The sequence below is a fragment of the Erpetoichthys calabaricus genome, chromosome 2 (genome assembly GCF_900747795.2).
Source record: "Erpetoichthys calabaricus chromosome 2, fErpCal1.3, whole genome shotgun sequence".
Lineage (NCBI taxonomy): Eukaryota > Metazoa > Chordata > Cladistia > Polypteriformes > Polypteridae > Erpetoichthys > Erpetoichthys calabaricus.
Genome location: NC_041395.2, coordinates 40293168 through 40312904, shown reverse-complemented (window position 1 = coordinate 40312904; position 19737 = coordinate 40293168). Strand labels below are relative to the sequence as shown.

At 44.2% G+C, this 19737-nt stretch overlaps 2 protein-coding genes across 5 annotated transcripts in view; one reads left to right on the top strand and one right to left on the bottom strand.

The window, feature by feature from the left end:
* Positions 1-8277: 8277 nt before the first annotated feature.
* Positions 8278-16809, top strand: ajuba (ajuba LIM protein). Its single transcript, XM_028793646.2, has 9 exons — positions 8278-9136; positions 9423-10605; positions 11252-11353; positions 11451-11518; positions 12935-12997; positions 13091-13221; positions 15972-16023; positions 16257-16325; positions 16402-16809. Exons 2-9 carry the CDS (start codon positions 9435-9437, stop codon positions 16531-16533), a joined length of 1788 nt encoding a protein of 595 aa, XP_028649479.1. The 5' UTR covers positions 8278-9136; positions 9423-9434; the 3' UTR covers positions 16534-16809.
* Positions 16810-16864: 55 nt separating this feature from the next.
* acin1b (apoptotic chromatin condensation inducer 1b) overlaps positions 16865-19737 on the bottom strand; it is a 213644-nt gene continuing 210771 nt past the window's right edge. For all 4 annotated transcript variants that reach the window (XM_051922286.1, XM_028793641.2, XM_051922287.1 and 1 more), the window contains one exon: positions 16865-18317. In XM_051922286.1, the coding sequence (XP_051778246.1) occupies positions 18021-18317 (297 nt within the window). In that variant the 3' untranslated portion in view covers positions 16865-18020. The remainder of the gene's footprint in view (positions 18318-19737) is intronic.

The following is a 19737-nucleotide window of genomic DNA, read 5'->3' as shown; positions in this document are numbered from 1 at the left end:
ATGTGTTAATATGTTGCTACTTTAGAATAAGTTACTGTATTTCTAAGTTACTTCTAATTTAATTCTCTTAAAATATTACTTAACATAAATTATGTAGCAGTTTGAAGTTGTAAAGTAGCCTCAGTGAGGTTTAAAGGGCCTTATGAAAGGCTAAGAGTCTACATCATGGACTTCCGTCATCTCCTTTATAGAGGCAGGTGGATGCTCAACAGTACACCTTGCACTGTATGTTCGCAGTGTCACCCTGGAACAGCATCAAGAGAGTCAGGGCTGTTTTGTCCATCGACTGATTTTCTGAACCTGCTTTTTCCACTACAAAATTGTGGGAAGTGAAAACCTGTCCTGGCAACAAGAATCATCCCTGCACAAGATGCCAGTATTATTTTCAATTATTAAAAACATGCAAGAAATATATTTGATTAGTATTTTGAACGTAGAAAATTCACTCCTTTGCTGTAGAATCAACGTGTTAGTTGACATTTGTTTTGTGTTAAGTGACCTTTAATATCAGAGTGAAAACAGATGCTTATAAATGAAGTAAATATCCTTCCATTTTCTTAACGTGTAGGGTCTAAGGGACTGGATGTGATGCAAATTCACTGCAAGGCTGATTCACACACACTGAAAAAAAATACATGTATTTGGTAAACAGGACGAAAGCCCACAGTGCCCCATGGAGAGTGTGCAAAATCCACACACATAATGACTGGGCCACTGGAGCAATGAAGCACCTGAACACATCAGTATATGTCTGCTTTTTCTAGCCATCTTCAGAAATAACATAAGTGTTTCAGCCTACCCCACCTGTGTGCACAGAGGTTTAGGGGTTAAATACCAGTGTAAAGTGTTGCAATTCGTCAGAGCAGCTCCAAAATACAAAGGAGCATTCAGAGCAAATCGGAGATTAGGTGAGTGAAAATGATCAATCAGGAAAGTTGAGAATGTGTGTGTGTTCACCTAATGGGTTAAATCTAAAGACTCCATGGATTGGCATAGTAACAAATGAGTGTCTTATGTCTAATAGGCATTGTATGCAGATGGGACAATATGGAATGTTAGTGTTCCTAATTGTAGAGTTAATCACGTAAATATTCTTGTACGAGGAGCTGGTAATCACAACACACCGCACCCCATTCAAAAAAACTTGCATTTCTTAAAACACTGCTGCATAAATAATATTTGAATGACTCACTTAAATACAGGTGACAAATTTGGCATTTTTTTGGTGAGATTAGTTCTTGTATATAATGAATGTGATTAAACATTTTCAGTTATTCTGTATATAGAAACCTTACATTAGACCATTAAGTTACATCTCAAGCACCAGCACAGAAAAAATAAAACTAAGATCCCCTTTAAAATATTCCAGAGTATTACAAATGATCCCGCCTGATTTGTCTCAGCATGATTTGGTCCAAAGTCAAGGAGTGGGGTGTACACGGGTACATTGGAGATCTGAACACCTTTAATGATGCAATAACTTTAAGCAGCTGTCGTCATCTACTGTTCCCCAATTATCAACCTGGATATTCTCTTGTAATCTCCTTCTGAATCACATTTCTTGTTTTTACTTTAACTTTGTTATTTTTACAACTCCAGGTCCTTGCTGTGAAAACCAAAAATGCACACAATCTTTGGGTCCAAAATCTCAAAAAAATTAAAATGGAAAAAATATATTGACACACACATACATATATACACACATATATATAAAACCTGAATGCTTGGCACTGTGTGTGTCTGTTATACAAATCCACACCATTAGGTGCATTTTTGATAAATTAGCCCTGCTTATAAATAAATAAAATACTTTTTAACAGTAGAGATAGGCAAAGGCATGGACAAATTAGAAAAATGTATGGATGTCGCTTTTCATCCTAGAAATTAATAAAAACAAACACATAAAATAACCACAAGAGAAAGGGGCAAACAAATCTCAGATTATTCCTAGAATTGATAGGGTCAAATCTTTTAACTCCATATGTAATTTAGATAGCACATTTCATCTTGTGCTCCTTCACAAAAGTACCTACCAAGGAAATGTCTAAAATAGCGGGGAAGTGTGGGATAACAGTACAGTATGAAATAAAAAAGTTTGAATAGCGTGGACCTCGTAGTCTTTGTGAAGCAGGAGCACAGATTCAGAAACCATCTGCATCTTTGGCCTTGCAAATTTGGGTATGGAACAGTGCAGTTGTAATGGGTGCAAGGCATTAAGCAGCCATTTACCCCACAACCATAAAGGGACTCTGCAGAGATTGTCCACACAGTAAAAGAATATGAAAGATGCGCCCAAGGGGCACCCCATATGTACCGTATGTAGTAATAACATTACAATACTGTATATCCCTGCATAATGTTTAGGACAAAGACACATTTTTTTCTTGATTTACCCCTGTGCTCCACAGTTAAAAATCATAAATCAAACACTTCAGACGTGATTAAAGTGCACATTGCAGATTTTCATTTAAGGGGATTTGCATACATTTCAGTCACACCATTTAGAATTAACAACACTTTTTCTACATGGTCCCCCATTTCAGGGCACCATAATGTTTGGGACACAGTAATGGCAGGTCTGCTTCTAGTCTGCAATTCACAGACATCACCAGGTGCTGAGGATCTTCTCTGGTGATGCTCTGCCAAGCCTTTAATGCAACCATCTTCAGCTCCTGCTTATTTCAGGGGATTGTCCCCTTAAGTTTTCTCTTCGGCATATGGAAGGCCTGCTTGATTGGATTTAAATCGGGTGACTGACTTGGACATTCCAGATTTTTCAATTTTTTTAGCTTCGAAAAACTCCTGCGTTGCCTTAGCAGTATGTTTGGGATCGTTAGCTTGTTGTAGGATGTTTCTCTACACCTCAGAATTCATTGTGCCATCAGCAGTTACATCATCAATGAAGGTAAGTGTTCCTATGACTTTAGCAGCCGTACATGCCCAAGCCATAACACCCCCACCACCATGTTTAGCAGATGAGGTGGGGTGCATTGGATCTTGGACAGTTCCTTTAAGTCTCCACACTTTGCTCTTGTCATCATTCTACTGCAGGTTCATCTTTGTCTTGTCAGTCCACAAGACCTTTTTCCAGAATTCTACAGGTTCTTTCAAGTCCTTTCTCACAAACTGTAATCTGCCCATCCAGTTTATGTGGCTAACTAGTGGTCTGCATCTTGCAGTGTGGCTTCTGTATTTCTGTTCATGAAGTCTTCTGCCGATAGTCTTCTCTGACACCTCTTCATCTGCCCACTGTCTCTGACCTGTCTGACAGGTGTTTGGGGCTTTTTCTTTACATTGTGAGGATTCATCTGTCATCAGCACTGGAGCTCTTCCTTGGCCTAGTAATCCCTCTGTGATCACTGAGCTCACCAGCATATTCATCCTTCTTAATGGTATTCCAGACAGTGGATTTAGGTCGTCCTAATGTTATACTGATGTCTCTAATGAATTTATTCTTTTTCGGCCTCATAATGACTTCTTTGACTTTTACTGACACAGCACTTGTCCTCCTGTTGAACAACAGCAACTACAGACTCCATAGGGTAGAAGCAAGCTGAGGTATCTTAGGAAAAAATGGAACACCTGAGTGATCACAAACACCTGTAACACTAACTGACCCAAATAGTATGGTGCCCTGAAATTGGTGGACCATGTAGAAAAAGTATTATCATTTCCATATGGTGTGACTGATATGTGTACAAATCCGCTTAACTGAAAGCCTGCAATGAGCACGTTGAGCACATCTGAATTGTTTGATTTGTAAGTTTAAACTGTGGAGCAGAGGGGTAAATAAAAGAAAAACATGTCTTTGTCCCAAACAATTCTCTTTTCCCTTTTGTTGTTTTCCTGTCAATTTTCCTATTTCTTGTGTTGTTTGCTCCCATGTGTCCTAATAATGACAATTAAGGATAAGCAGAGCAGACACCTGGTGTCAGCATTGGACCAACAGATGCACCCATTAGGAACCAGAACATCTGGAAAAGCGGAATGAAAAGCATTTGATAAGGTGGCACATGAGAGGTTGGGCATCAAACTAAAAGAAGTGCATGTTCAGGGTGATGTTTTTAGATGGGTGCAGAATTGGCTCACACACAGGAAGCAGAGGGTGATGGTGTGAGGAACCACATCAGAATTGGCCGATGTTAAGAGTGGTGACCAGCAGGGTTCAGTGCTAGGGCTGCTGCTATTTTTAATATATATAAATGATTTAGATAGGAATATAAGTAACAAGCTGGTTAAGTTTGCAGATGATACCAAGATAGGTGGATTAACAGATAATTTGGAATCCGTTATATCATTACAGAAGGATTTGGACAGCACACAGGCTTGGGCAGATTTGTGACAGATGACATTTAATGTCAGTAAATGTAAAGTATTACACATAGGAAGTAAAAATGTTAGGTTTGAATACACAATGGGCGGTCAGAAAATTGAGAGTACACCTTATGAGAAGGATTTAGGAGTCACAGTGGACTCTAAGCTATCGACTTCCCGACAGTGTTCAGAAGCCATTAAGAAGGCTAACAGAATGTCAGGTTATATAGTGCCTTGATGTGTGGAGTCCAAGTCCAAGGAGGTTCTGCCCAACCTTTATAACACACTGGTGAGGCCTCATCTGGAGTACTGTGTGCAGTTTTGGTCTCCAGGCTATAAAAAGGACAAAGCAGCACTAGAAAAGGTCCAGAGAAGAGCGACTAGGCTGATTTCAGGACTACAGGGGTTGAATTATGAGCAAAGATTAAAAGAGCTGAGCCTTTACAGTTTAAGCAAAAGAAGATTAAGAGGTGACCTGATTGAAGTGTTTAAAATTATGAAGGGAATCAGTACAGTGGATCGAGACTTTTATTTTAAAATGAGTTCATCAAGAACACAGGGACACAGTTGGAAACTTGTTAAGGGTAAATTTCACTCAAACATTTGGAAGTTTTTCTTTAAACAAAGAACCACGGTCACTTGGAATAAGTGACCAAGTAGTGTGGTAGACACTAGGACTTTTGGGACTTTTAAAACTACGCTTGATATTACTTTGCAATTAAGTGGGTTGGGATTGAAAGCTTTGTTGGCCCTGTTCTCGTCCAGATTATTTTAATGACGATTGTGAGGATGAAAGTCTTAAAAATCAACTTAAAGACACTAAGTGTAACGCATATTAATTATAACATTCTAATAAAATGTTACCAAACTTCCTTTGATAATTTCTTTCCCCAAAGCCTAAACACTTCAACTGTGTTGAAACAAAAACCTGCAGCCAGCCACATGGGGTCTCCAGGACTGAGTTTGAGCATTAGTGCCCCATAGTATCTGAGGTGTTAGATGGCAAATAACGGGGCGACTCAAATGATACCAGCAGACTGGAAAATTGTTCCACAAAGGTAAAGAAAATAAGATCAACTTGATTTAGTGGTGGGGCGAACAACATATGTATTCATATAGCTCCTGTATCTCTTATAACTGTTGGAGGAAACTCGCTCAGACATGGGGAGAACATATAAATTTCGCACAGGGTTAGGGTACTTGGACCCCCGTTTCTTTGCTGGCACCCTGCCCAGAGATTGTTCCTGCCTTGTGCACAATACTTGCTGGGATGCTCCCCAGCATCCCCACAACCCTGCCATTGTGGGTAAGCAGTTTTGGAGGATGGATGGATAGCTCCCATACTGATCCATTTTTAAAGAGATATTCAATAAAAGTAGACATTGAGTACAGCAGTTTTTATTTTGTGTTTTATGTGATATTGTCAGCCCAGCTTCAACGACTTCCGGGTCCCGGTGGAGGCTGGATCCTGTTCCAGAAGCACTAGGGCACAAGGCAGGAACGAGCCTTGGATAAGGTACCAGTCCATCACAGGGAACAAACCCACTTCACTCAGGGATCAATTTGGAATCAGCAAGCTGCCTGACTGGGGATTTGAGAGGAAAACTCGCACAGAAATAGAGAACATATAAAAACTGCACAGAGACACAACATTTTAATGTAACTCTTAAATATGTGTACAAAATCTCCAAATCGACTGACACTGTCTCATTAATTCCAAGCACTTTGAGGAAAACGCCATGCATGATCAGGTTATCATTATTTGACTATTGCCTTTGAAGAAGGCCTAAAACAGCAAATCCTTCTAGCATTGCTGAAAACGTACCAGTGGTGTAGTGGTTAAGGCGCTGGACTTTGGGCCTCAAACCCTCCAGTTGTGGGTTCAACTCCTGCTACTGACACTGTGTGACCACAAACAACTCACTTCACCTCCCACTGGAAAAACAAAATACATGGGAACAATTGTGTCTAAAATGTTGTAAGTCGTCTTGGATAAAAGCATCAATCAAATAATAAGTAATAATAGAACAAGCTGCTTACCGTCATTCAAACTGCTTACTCCCTCAACGTATTTCAGAAGTGTTTAAAAACGGTGCATTTCTAACTGATACTAGTTACATTTTTATTATTTCACTTTATTGTATTTTGTTCTTCACTTGTGATGCTCAACTTTGTACCCCTGTCCTCTAACACTTGCTCCCAAACAGTCGCTCAGACAGATCTTACTCAATTATGTTGACCTTTTTTTATAGTACTTGGATGTTGTACCGTGTTAGCCATTATGAATGTAGTGACAAGTCAAGAAAGTGACACCTTTTATTGGCAAACTAAAAAAGATTACAATATGCAAGCTTAAGAGGCAACTCAGGCCCCTTCTTCAGGCACATAGATATACAGTAAAATGTAATGTGTGCCTGAAGAAGGGGCCTGAGTTGCCTCTTAAGCTTGCATATTGTAATCTTTTTTAGTTACCCAATAAAAGGTGTCATTTTGTTTGACTTGACCTTTTTTGTAAGTCACTTTGGATAAAAGCATCAGTTAAGCTAATGAATATAAATGTGAATATTTTTTCTCTATCATGACATGCTTTATATATTTTTACCTTTGGATCGTTTCCTCTATTTACATTAAATATACTATTTTTTTTTAAGATAAATTAGGGATCAGTGCGGATTTTGAAATGACCCTCCTTAGCAATGAAAGGATTGTAAATGCAGTAAATTGTATTTTTTTCATATTGGCTCTTTCAAATGGTCCAAACTACTTTAGATTGAACTTCATTTGTCCTAAGGGGTAGTACGGGGTGTTGTATCTTGTTAACCATAATGGATGCAATGAGAAGTCAAGCAAAATGACACCTTTTATTGCCTAACTGAACAGATTACAATATGCAAGCTGTCAAAGCAGCATCTTCAGGCAAGGGGGAAATGTTATCTTTTTAAAGAAGCTCAATAAACGATAAGTACACACCAGAACTACTAAAAAAGAAAAAAAAAAAAAAATCTTTTGACAATTATAACATGAACTTTTTAAAAGAAATATAATTTAGCACAAAATGTGTTGTGTTATGAAAGGCAAATATCAGAGACAAATTGCAGGCTGGTTCTTTTAACAGTACTTTTGGTAGTTGCAGAATGGCTTGTTGCTGCATTTTCAAGCCGAAGACTCGCGTTCGAGTCCTGATTGAACAGAAAGTGCTTTTCTTAATTTATGTAAGCAGTGTGGCATAGTGGTTAAGGCTTTGGACCTCGGACCCTGAGGCCGTGGATTCAGTTTCAGCTACTGAGACAGTGTGACCCTGAGTAAGTCACTCATATGCAGTAAGTCGCTTTGGATAAACGTATCAGCCAAGTAACTAGCAACTCCACTCTCACGGTTACATCTGAAAGTCTTTACCAAGCATTGCTGAAATCCAACGCGTTTACTGAGGGCTCGTCAATAGTGTAGCTAACAAAAACGGAGATGGCAATGGTGTTAAATGGTGCCGAGAGGTTGCACCATATAACACACGAATGGCTGTTGATCTTGCAGCCTAACGTGTTATCCAGTATTTTTTTTGTTTGTTTACTTCAAATGAATACTAACGTTATAATGAAACCCCTTTAATATCGTTGCGTTTTTTTTTACCATTTGAACGCCCACTAAGTCAATAATATTTTGAGTTTTCGTCAGTGTTGCCATTTGTGAATGCCTTCGATTCATTCCAAAAGGTCCAAGGTCAGACATTACGATTTTTGGGAGTCGCGCTGCGTATGCAGTGCGGTGTTTTGTTTCGTTTTTTTGTTTTCCCCACTCGCTGATCGTGCCTACGTGTATACCGTTTGTGTAGCTGGACTGTCCGTGTACGTGTGCGTTACTTCTGTTCACAAACACGTTAATGTTTTAGTTCTGATACTTTTCGAAGCCTACGGAGTCCGTTTGGTTGAAAAAGGCACCCTGGCATTCCTGCGAACGACATAGCGGTGTGGGTGTGAGACGGAGGAAGTAACAGGTCAAAAGAAAAGAATGCAAGTGGCCAGAAAGACGAACGCACAAACTGGCGGATGGCAGCTCGGCTTGCAACAACCTGCCGACACCCCCTCTGGAATTCAACGGGAGGCGGGGGGCGCATCCCCCGTTTGAATTCTCCCTCTCTCTCCCTTTTTGTCTTTCATCCTTGCGAGAGCACAGACAAAAAAACTCCTCTGTTTGCCTAAGACGTCCCTACGAGCCGCATCACCGCCCCATCCCCCTTTCTTTCTTCGTCCGTGTCTGTGCACATCCGCGCATTCCAGTCTCTCTCTCCGCACACACGAAAACTAGACACACCGTTTCAAACAAGGCCCCCCGCCTTCTCCTTAAAATATACCATAATTTAACAAGGGCTATAAAACAAACGCCCTTTAAACATCGAATGCAGGGCCGATCTAAGAGGCGTGCGTGTTCTCTTTAAACGAGTGATTATTATGCGACTCGGCTGCTTACGTATCCCTCCGCCCAGCGGTGCCGCTGCACGGCTCAGCTCTGAAAGTTAACAAAAAAGTTGGCGTCTGAGAAAGTGGAGGAAACGCAGACTCGTGTGGCGCCGGTGCCGTTTTGGGATAAGGCTTAGCGGGCGCTCTCCCGACGCAGGAAAGCGGGAAGAAAAAGAAGAAAAGAGTGATTCAAAGGAAGAAAGGGGGCGAAAGGCATGTTTGGTGGGGGAGTCTGTTGAAACGGCGCCGCCGGGATGGAGCAGAGCAGAGGCAGCGCCGCGCGTACAGGACGCCGACTCCGAGTTTAGCATCAATTCGATTGGCGTCGAGACGGGAGCTGCGGAGCATCTGCAGGACTGAGAATTCAGGTACGGCTCACTTGCGGCGCTTCTAATCTCGCTTTTGGGGGGTTGGTCAAGAGTGGACACACAGCCCCGTTGTCTTTGCATGTGAACACTCATCTAAAACGGGGCTAGCTGTCGCCCCCCCATGCCGTTTGCTTTTGCCCCAGCCACCGTGCCCCCTGGGCTCGATTGCTGTCCTCAGACACCCGCCGGCGCGTGGCTGGGAGATCACGAGCGCGGAATGCGGGGCGCCGACTTGAAATACACGCGTGTTTATTAACCCTGTCGTGCTTGCTGTCGCCCCCTTCAGATCGTCGGCTCCATGGATCGACTTGGGACAATACTTTTGGAGAAACTCAAACTCACCGACTCCGGCAGCGCCAAGTTTGCCATCTCCAGGAAAAAGGACGACTCGGCGGCGAAGCTGAAAGCGCCCGCGGACAAGGCAAAGCGCGGCGCGTGCAACCAGGAGGAGCCGGCGGTCCCCGCCGACGCGCCTCCCGCGCCCCTCCGCTCCCTGCGCAGGGCCGCTCCGCCCGAGGACCAGGATGTGGCGGGGCCTCCGGACAGCGAGCCGGAGCGCGTCTCCTACAGGCGCCTGTCCCTGGACACCCACAGGCACCACCGCTACAGCGGCAGCGAGTACTGTGACGAGAGACCCAAGCGCCTGTCCCTGCAGGAGTCCGGCCTTGTCCACTTGCGGCAGCTGGAATCGGGCTGCTGCCCCCCGCCGCCCTACTACGGCAGTACCGGCCTCAGCCCCCGACTGACCAGCCCCCGCTCCAGCTATGCCAGCAGCGATCTCAGCGGCAGCCCTCGCGCCAGCGTCAACCTGGAGAGCCGCTCTAGCAGCAATCGCACCAGCGGCATCAGCATGGGCTACGACCAGAGACTGTGCTGGAGCGGCTCGTGTACCAGCAGCCCGCAGTCGAGTGCCAGCCTGCAGTACCAGCCCAGCCAGCTGCTCAGCTGCCCGTCACCCTCCAGCCTTGTGGCTGCGGCGCTCAGCGCTGGGGGGCGGAGTGGTCCCGTCTACCCACCGGACAAATGGGACATGGACTGGAAGGCTACTAGATTGTACAGGCAGCCACTGCGAGCTGGGTGCCATGGCGGGGTGGGTCAAGACAGTCGTCATTCGTACCCACCGGCCCTGGGGAGTCCGGCCGCTGCCTGCTTCTTTGAACGGGATGCTGCCCGACGGTCAGTGGCAGGATACCCTCTGGAGCAGCATATGCGCCACTCTGCTGGTGCCCACTTCCAGGAGGAGGTGGAACTCATGCTGGCCAGAAATAGCATGCTGGATGGTGCTACCTCAGCTCAAGACGCTCCACTGCCCCCCTTGCACTCTACACTGGGCATTCCAAGCGGCGAGGTGGCTGCCAGTCAGAGCAGATCTCTGGGTATCCCCGGGCACCCTGTCATGTCTGCTGGGGTGAGCCGACCACAGGAGCAGCCAGTTTGGCCACAGGCTGACACAAAAGAAGAATACTTTGGTGGGTAGTGCCACTTCGGTGTAGGGTTAATATTAGACGGCGTAACTCTGGGGCTAAGGGTACAACTCCTTTTGTGGACCCTGCTCATGTTTTCTGTAGATGGTGTAGATTTTTAACCCCTAGCAATCTAAACTGGATTCGACATCTTGTGCAGAATTTTTTTTTTGTGCCCAGTGCCCCTGGCATAAACTCAGGCACCCCACCACATTGAAATCAAACAAAACCGGTCCTGAAAATGGTTTTTATTAATTGCCGGAGGTGGTGGTGGTGGTGGCGAGAGGAGTGTGTGACACACACGTAGTGAGTCAGTCTGTACTTGACTCGTCAATTACCACACCACACGACACTGGCAGGTCTGGGCTGGAGCTGCCAGCGGGAAGGAATTTGTGGCACGTCTGCATAAAATGGCGAGATGTTTAAAAAAAGTGGTTTGAACCTGCTGATTTTGGGAGCGCACCAACCGAGCAGGGTGGCACATCCGCCTTGTTTGTTTTAAGGGTTTATTTAAACAGGACGGGGTGGTCCTGCCATTCGTTTGTGGTGTGGCTCTGAGATTATCTAGCAGTGCCTCTCAGCGGTAACTCAAACTGCGCAGAGTTTTGAACTTTTATTTAAAAAAATGAGTGACTCCTTTTGCTTTCCGCAGGACCCTGCATTAAGTGCAACAAGGGGGTGTATGGCAGAGAGCAGGCTTGCCAGGCGCTGAGCAGCCTGTTCCACACCCAGTGCTTTGTGTGCGTCTCCTGTGGTGAGTGGCCAGCTTGTGTGTCAGTCCACTGTCTTTGTCCTGTTCGACTCCATGCGTCCGTCTTACTGTCTGCCTCTGTTGTTTATCTTCATTTCAGGACGGACCCTCCGCGGTAAATATTTTTATAATGTGAATGGCTCTGTCTACTGTGAGGAAGATTACATGGTGAGTCTGCATGTTGCTGTCCATCAGTTCTTATTTGTCAAACGTGGCGTGTTGGTCAGTAGTTTAAATATTAATGTGGAGGAAGTCGCAAATCTCAGTAATTTACAGTTCAAGGGGCAAATTAATGGCAGTGGTAGAACCTGCAAACACTGGCCATCCCAGACTGGTCACTGTTTGAAAGGCCCAGCATCTGATCATGTCCAGCGAGCCCACCCTGGCCTCAGATTCAAGTTGATTGTCCTGTGTGCTCAGGAAACTCGTGTGTTTCATCAAAACTGTGATGATAATGGAGTGTGTGAGTGTGTGTGTGTGTGAGAGAGTGTGAGTGTGTGAGTGTGAGAGAGCACACACGCCTGGTGAAGGCAATGGAGCCGTAACATCGGATCTTAAACCTTTTGTTTTCAGTGTAGAAATAATCTTACAAATGGGGGGAGTGTGTGTGTGTGTGTCAGTACAGTATATTTAAGTGTGTGTGTGTGTCAGTACAGTATATTTGTGTGTGTGTCAGTACAGTATATTTGTGTGTGTGTGTCAGTACAGTATATTTAAGTGTGTGTGTGTGTCAGTACAGTATATTTGTGTGTGTGTGTGTCAGTACAGTATATTTAAGTGTGTGTGTGTGTCAGTACAGTATATTTGTGTGTGTGTGTGTCAGTACAGTATATTTGTGTGTGTGTGTGTGTCAGTACAGTATATTTGTGTGTGTGTGTGTGTCAGTACAGTATATTTAAGTGTGTGTGTGTGTCAGTACAGTATATTTGTGTGTGTGTCAGTACAGTATATTTAAGTGTGTGTGTGTCAGTACAGTATATTTGTGTGTGTGTGTGTGTCAGTACAGTATATTTAAGTGTGTGTGTGTGTGTGTGTGTGTGTCAGTACAGTATATTTAAGTGTGTGTGTCAGTACAGTATATTTAAGTGTGTGTGTGTCAGTACAGTATATTTAAGTGTGTGTGTGTCAGTACAGTATATTTGTGTGTGTGTGTCAGTACAGTATATTTAAGTGTGTGTGTGTGTCAGTACAGTATATTTGTGTGTGTGTGTGTGTGTGTCAGTACAGTATATTTAAGTGTGTGTGTGTCAGTACAGTATATTTGTGTGTGTGTGTGTCAGTACAGTATATTTAAGTGTGTGTGTGTGTGTCAGTACAGTATATTTAAGTGTGTGTGTGTGTGTCAGTACAGTATATTTATGTAAAACACACACATCAACACCGTGCTCCATCATCCTTTCATGGTTCAGTTTGTTCTTGCGATCAGCTGTTCCGCTGCCTTGCGACTTGTTAGACAGAAAGTTGTCCCTGCCTGTCCTCGTGTCGCTGCCAGTGTTCCTGGAGAAGAAAAGGAGTAAGAAGAGCGGCTCTGCAGGATGCCCGAGGTCTTCACTTATGGTTAATGGAATATTTTCTTTTCTGCAGTTCTCAGGCTTCCAGGAAGCAGCAGAGAAGTGCTGTATCTGTGGCCATCTGATTTTAGAAAATGTGAGTGAACAGACTCGATGTTTTTGCTGTGCCTTTCTGTTGGGACATTACGTTACGTTTCATGAACTACTTTTATGTTTGCCGCGTTTTTAGATCTTACCGGCACTTGGAAACTTCTACCACCCTGGCTGCTTCCGCTGTGTGGTTTGCAACAAAGCCCTGGATGGCATCCCTTTCACTGTCGACTACCAGAATAAAGTCTACTGTGTGACCGACTACCACAGGTAAGTGTCCGGCGGCCACACAAGGTGGACTTTCCTTTGTTCCTTCTACGCCCGTCCACACTCACGTGTGCAGTTAGCAGGTCCATTTCAGGACACGTTGTCTTTGGGCGCTGGCTAGAAATCCAAATATCTTCTCCCCTGCCCTTTTGTTTGGCTATGGCTGCTGAGAAAATCCAGTATGTACGTTTGTTTTATTTGCTGCTGAATATCGATTTCTCCAGTAGCACCAGTAAGGCCGGGTTCCTGTTTGTTATTAAACACTCTTTCATTCTAAGTGTTCCTGAAACCACCTGTACATTTCACACCTTGTGTTGGCTGTTGCTTTAGATGAGGAGATGGAGGCCTTGGCACTGCTGCTGGACCGAAGTCTTGTTTGGCTTGCCATCTTTTTTTTTTTTCTGCTCAAAATGGAGCCAGTTATGCACACTGGGCCGATGACAGTGTTACTGTGACTTGGAACCTGATCAGTCAAATAACAGGCTGAAGACATCAGGCCCCCCCCCTCTGTAGCGTATAATGGTTTTAAGGAGACGTGTGTGTGTGTGTGTGTGTGTTTTATGTAATCAGCCACAGTACCTGGGAGTAAATAAACCAGGATGAGACTGAGCGCAGCTAAACACGACACGTGACAAACTCACGAGAAGAAAACGCCAGCCATACCTTTTGCTTTGGCTGCTGATAATGGAGCTCTGCTTCTGGCACACTTGTGCTGCCTGCTGGGAAGTGTAGTCCTGGGGTCAGCTTTGTTTTTTAAGATGGACCAACAAGAAGGTGTAGGCAAAAGTTTGTAAAAATTGGGTTACCCTTTTTGGTGTAATTAGCAAACTGCTTATGATTTTATTTATATTTAATCTACAACACCTTTTACATTCCTCTTTGAAAAGGGGAAAAAAAGCCCAATACTGACCCCTAGTGCCCGCTGATGTAACAGCACTGCATAAGGTAGACATTTCCCAGCTTGCTTTTCTTCAGGCTTCCTAACACATGGAACCGAATCCTTCAGTCAGCACTTAAATTCAGAGAAGTAAGCAGATCTTGTGTTAATTCTTTTTAATAAAGTTTGTATTTTCAAGATGGCACATTTTCGCAGTTTGAAGCCCAACTATTCCCAGATTTTTCTGGCACTTGCAACGTGGACATTTTCACCCCATGTCTACCGGCATTTCTCTGGGTTCCTCACATACCCCAAAGGCTTGTGGCTGAGGTGTACTGGCGCCTGTCGGTTGCCCCCCGTGCCATTCTGGTCACGTTGTGTTCCTGGTGTGCAGCCTTAACTCTGAGCTGAACTCGTTTGTAAAGGAGTTGGCTGCGTAACTGGCGCTTTATTTTAAAGAGGAAATGAATACACGTTGGTGCGATTCTAAAAGTAACTGGTTTAATTTCACATTTCTGGGGTGTCTCAACGATGTGGATGTTACCAGAAAAATGAAGGAAACATGTCCACGAGTGGGACCTACCCCTGGAAACCAAAATGTACAAGGGGCACGGCTTCGGGCATGTTGCTGGCCTAAGCAGGATGTCCCGTGTCCTGGGTGGAGTTTGTTTGCACATGACTGTTGTTGCAGTGATCACGTCCAGACAGCATGCACATCCAAAAACAGACTGGTACCGGAAATGAAATCATCTCACGTAAGGTGATCCGCACAGCGCGTGTCCTGGAGCAGCGCCTCACACGTGGTTTTGATTTCGGCTGGCAGTGTTGTCATCTGTCGCTTTCCCAGGCTGGTTGGTGAGGACTGGGCCTGAAGGCCTGCTGCTCCATTTCTACTCCTCTTGGGCTGGCAGCCCACGTGTCTATGACTACTGGAGGTGCAGAAGTTCCAAAGTGAGCACTGGACACGCAGCTGTGATGTGGATATTCAGTATGAATTGTTTGACAGACATCCATATACTGAACAGGCCCCCCCTTTCTCCTGTATGCCCATAGTTGGTAGCTTTTTATATTTGTTCAGAAAAAAAAGGTTTCTGTAAATCAAGTGTCTAACACGCATCAGTGCTAGAAGTTTCCTTGGGCATTTCAAATATCCAAGACAAAATGCAACTTTAAAGTTCCACATGGACATTCTGTGGGCCCGTTCTTTGGCTGACCCCAGGAGTGGGTCTTGTGGTGAATGGACTGTTGCTGCAACCTTTGGATTAAATGGGTTGATTTCAAAACTCTGTTGGCCCCCCAGTTATGAGGTGATGGTACAAAATTCTCCTGTGTTTATTATTAATGTCCAATTTTTTATGTACAGGACATAAGGCTTTGTGTAGAACTTGTTAAATAAATGGCAGCATGTCACTTGTAACCTCAAGGCACACTTACTGAAAGTGCTGGCCTGGAATGGTCACCAGGGAACTTGCCACTTTGAACAGAACATGTTCTCCAGGTGACTTTAGATGATTGCTTTTGAATATCCAAAACATCTCCACTGTACATCCAGACGTGTCTTACAGCGCTTCAGCCCACCTCGTCATGGACCCTGCGCCTGTGGAGGTAGCACGTTTCCTCATGGTCAGCATAACTGGCAGTTTTGGGTATAAAGAGATCCTACAACAAAAGCTGGCCTTTCAAGTGGGTTTGAGATGGAGTTGGATTCCTACTGTACTTTAAGGGTCCAGTTGCTGTGACGACATTTAGCAGACCTGGCCCGCTGCTTACCCAACTATCACTTTGACTTTCTTACAGAATGTCGTAGTAAGACAGTAAGGTGGACACTCAAACACTTCAATCACTCAGGGGGTCTTTTCTTTTTCTTCTCTTTCAGGATTTTTGCTCCAAAGTGTGCGGCCTGCAGTCAGCCTATTCTCCCTGCAGAGGTATAAACCTTGCTTAATTAATTATGATGTATTACGGGGGTGTCTGAAGCAGCACCCCCCCACTGTATTTACTATATCCGGTGTACTGCTGTTATTTAGCAAGATCAGCTTACAACCAATGAGAAGGCCAAAAAACAGCAGTGCACCTCTCATTCAGGTCAGGTGTTGTAGGGTAAAAACTGCCAAGATCCCCCCCCCCCCCCCCCATTTCAAACCTGTCATCCTCTCCCCAGGGCTCTGAGGAGATCTTCCGGGTCATATCCATGAACAAGGACTACCACTTCCACTGCTATCACTGTGAGGTGAGGACGTGTCCCGTTGTGCCCGTTGTACAGCAGAGACTCGGTGTTGTCATTAATTGCATTTCTGTACTTGCAGGACTGTGGCGTGCAGCTGTGTGACAAGGATGGACAGCAATGTTACCCACTCGACTCCCACTTGCTTTGTCACACGTGTCACCTGCACCGAGTGAGCACGGCTCCACCATTAGCCATGGGCTACAAACAGTAGTCCCCAGCGGTGACACGTTGTAAATATGCACTGGATTACTAGCGCTGAGGTGACACAGTGACGCCAGCCCAGCGCCCACCCGTGTGGCTCTCATTCCCTGCTGAATGACACACCGTAGAAATTATGCAAATTTCCAGCTGTAGAACTGTTTATTTAGCAATTATTTTGCACTTAACTAAATTTATTCCATATTTGTAAAGTATTAGTGTATTTTGCATTTTTGTGATCTGTTAAGTGTACAATTTTCTATATTTTAATTAAATATTATTTAAGATACCTGAGCAGTTTTGAGTATTTGTTTCCATTAAAATAAGAACACCTTCTAAGATACTATATTTTTTTTTATTTTACTCCTCAGCAAATAAAATTTTTACAAAAATGTTCCATGAGAAAAAAATTATAGACATGGCATGTCTTTGCGTTCAGTAGAGGTGGTGCCAGCAGGGCTCTGCCACCCCCAGCAGTTTACAACACAACTCTCAGCTTCTGATAAATTAAAAAGTAAAGGGGAACTCAAACGGAATCAGGCGGGGTGCTCAGGCGAGGGACCCTCGTGTCACAACCCACCCGGGCAAACATTCAGGTGGGTGCAAATCATCAACTTGAGATTCAGATGGAATTCAATCTTTGCTTTGTGACACCACCATTGAGGAGGGCCACACAGCAGGACACCCACACCCTGGGGGGAAAAAAACCACTTCAACTGGAATGCCATATTCTTGCTTGTATTTCTGAAATTTGTTTGTACATTCAGCACTTGTGGGAAAATACTCTTCATCATAGAATAAAAAAAATAAAACAGTCCTTTTCAAATCATAACATTCTGGCCTTTGCCTTGAAGGTCAACGCAAAAAGCACAGACTAAACATGCTCAAAAGTCGTCCTTCGCCACTGTTAAAATGTCACCCCTCCTACGTGGAGTGGAAGGAAAGAAGTGGCCAGTCTCTACGCAAATGGCCTTAAACCCCAAGAGGGTGGCAACGGTGAGCAACTGGAAAAAGGAGGAAAAAAAAAAAGAATAAAACCTTTATACACATAAATTCCTACCTTCTGATGTCCTATCCATTAGGAAACACCACCATTACATGGTGACCGGCCATATGAGTTACATACCAAATTAAAACACATGGAGAAATGTGAACCATGTTAAGAAAAAAAAAACAAAAAAAACAGACAGCTTTTCTTTAACTTCCCTGAACAGATTCCGACACAACAGACTTAGAAGCCGAACTCCCAGGTGCGTACACTTCAAAATTCCACCCGGAAAACCTCAAAAGGGAAGATGGTTCAAAATTTGTCATCACTGCTGGAGAATTCATAAAAGCACCCACAGTGACCATTTAACGCAATCCACAAGAATTCTTGAGGCTGGGTGATCAGAAAGAGGAGAGCAACGGTAAGAATAGACGGGAGTCGGGTTAATTCTTCATTCAGAAACTCTTCCCTGTGTCAAAGCAAATCCATCCATTCTAGTTAAAGGAACAGGACTAGCGTCGTCTGTCTCTGGGTGGAGGGGTACTACGACTGCGGCTGCGTGATCGGCGACTGCCACCGCCTCCACCCCCGCCACCTCGATTGTCACCAACTCCACGCCTGTGCTCACGTCTTTTCTCCAGTTCCCGTAAGCGCTCCCTCTCACGCTCACGCTCTGCGGCTTCCTTCTCTCTTTCTTTCAGTCTCTCCTTCCTCTCTTCTTCCTTCTTGCGCTGTTCTTCTTCAAGCTCCTTGCGCCGTTTCTCACGTTCTTTCATCCTCTCCGCTCGTTCTACAACTTTCTGCACAACCTAAAAAGATTAAATTTGAATTCTATTAAAACTTTCTGAACCTTATGCAAAAATCAGTGTGTAACATCTGAACAGATGCCAAGGCTTCCCAGCATTCTACATGCTCAATGTGTAGACTGCAGAGGACCACCTCACATTAAAGGGGACAAGCAGGCAGACCGCTAATACCTGTGACTGGTGTTGTGCAGTATACCAGTACTGGAAAAAAAAATACTGAAATCATGGTACCGTCATTTGTGGATTTTCAGAACCTTTAAGTAAATGTCAGCTTCCCTCTTACAACACCACTCTGGAAAGTAAATGTGGAAGAACGTGTTGTGCACTTCACAACGCACCACAGGCTTCAAGATGATCACGATTTCATAGGGGGAACCTAACCCTTACTGCTTGGGTGTGATCTGAATTTCGGTTGGGACCCCCTGCCTTTCTGCTTAGAGATAATAAGGACTTCATGGGGTACCCACCACTGTAGCACTCTGACACCTGCACAAATTACGGGTCAAATCCCATTATAGCATACACTGAAGTAACAATTTTCAGAACAACATACTTTTTGTTGGCCTGAACAAATGTTCACACATCATTTTATAACAGATTTAATTTAATTGATATGTACATTTCAGTATACCAAAAATGGTCACCAAAAATAATGCGATGCAAAAAATACGTAATGCCATGCCTACACTTTCACATGGAGTCTTGGGAGACATGCAACAGGCCGTCTTTCGTGTTTGACCAAAAGTCGTCGACAGTCTGTTGCGACACTCCTGGTGAGGCTCCGTGGACGTCCAGGCACATCATACAGGTAGTCAAATGAGTAGTGCTCAGGGCGTCTGTGTGGGGAGATCTGTCGTGTGAATGCTGTCTTGTTTGGAGTTTCACAAAGCTTATCAAAGTCTTCTAGTGAGAAACGGCCTCTCATACACTGAATAACAAATTACATCTAATGACATTTTCAAATACAGTTTTTGCAGTTTTTTTTTTTTTTTTTTTTTTTAATACTGGTATTGTTCAGCTTCGTTTCCAGTTGCACAAGAGACAGGAAGGTAAGTCCAGGTCTCCAAGGAAAATACAGGCACTTTACTACTGTACAGAGAAGGTAGCTACAGTCTCGAGGCTTCATTGAAAATAGGTGCTGCTACTACAGTACTCAAGCACAAGAGATAGGAGCCTCGACATACGGGCAAGTCGTCCTGCTTTAGACCACCAGTGGCTCAGAATCACTGCTGTTGTAAACCAGGAGAGGGCGAGGAAGAGCAGATCAACCACCAGTGTTAAATGTGACAAACATCATGCGATAAGCATGTTACACGGTAACCCTGATCCTGCAGAGGACAACCAATTACTTTGCCCCTGGTTTACTGCTTATTAGACACAGCAGAGCCGCTACAGTTAGAGATGGCGAATCACCAGAGACCCC

Excerpts from the sequence above, each read along its gene's own strand:
- ajuba (XM_028793646.2), top strand. The coding sequence starts at position 9,435 with ATGGATCGACTTGGGACAATACTTTTGGAGAAACTCAAACTCACCGAC. Across the intron at positions 12,998-13,090 it reads GCCATCTGATTTTAGAAAAT|ATCTTACCGGCACTTGGAAA; the intron begins GTGAGTGAACAG and ends CCGCGTTTTTAG. Across the intron at positions 16,024-16,256 it reads AGCCTATTCTCCCTGCAGAG|GGCTCTGAGGAGATCTTCCG; the intron begins GTATAAACCTTG and ends TCCTCTCCCCAG.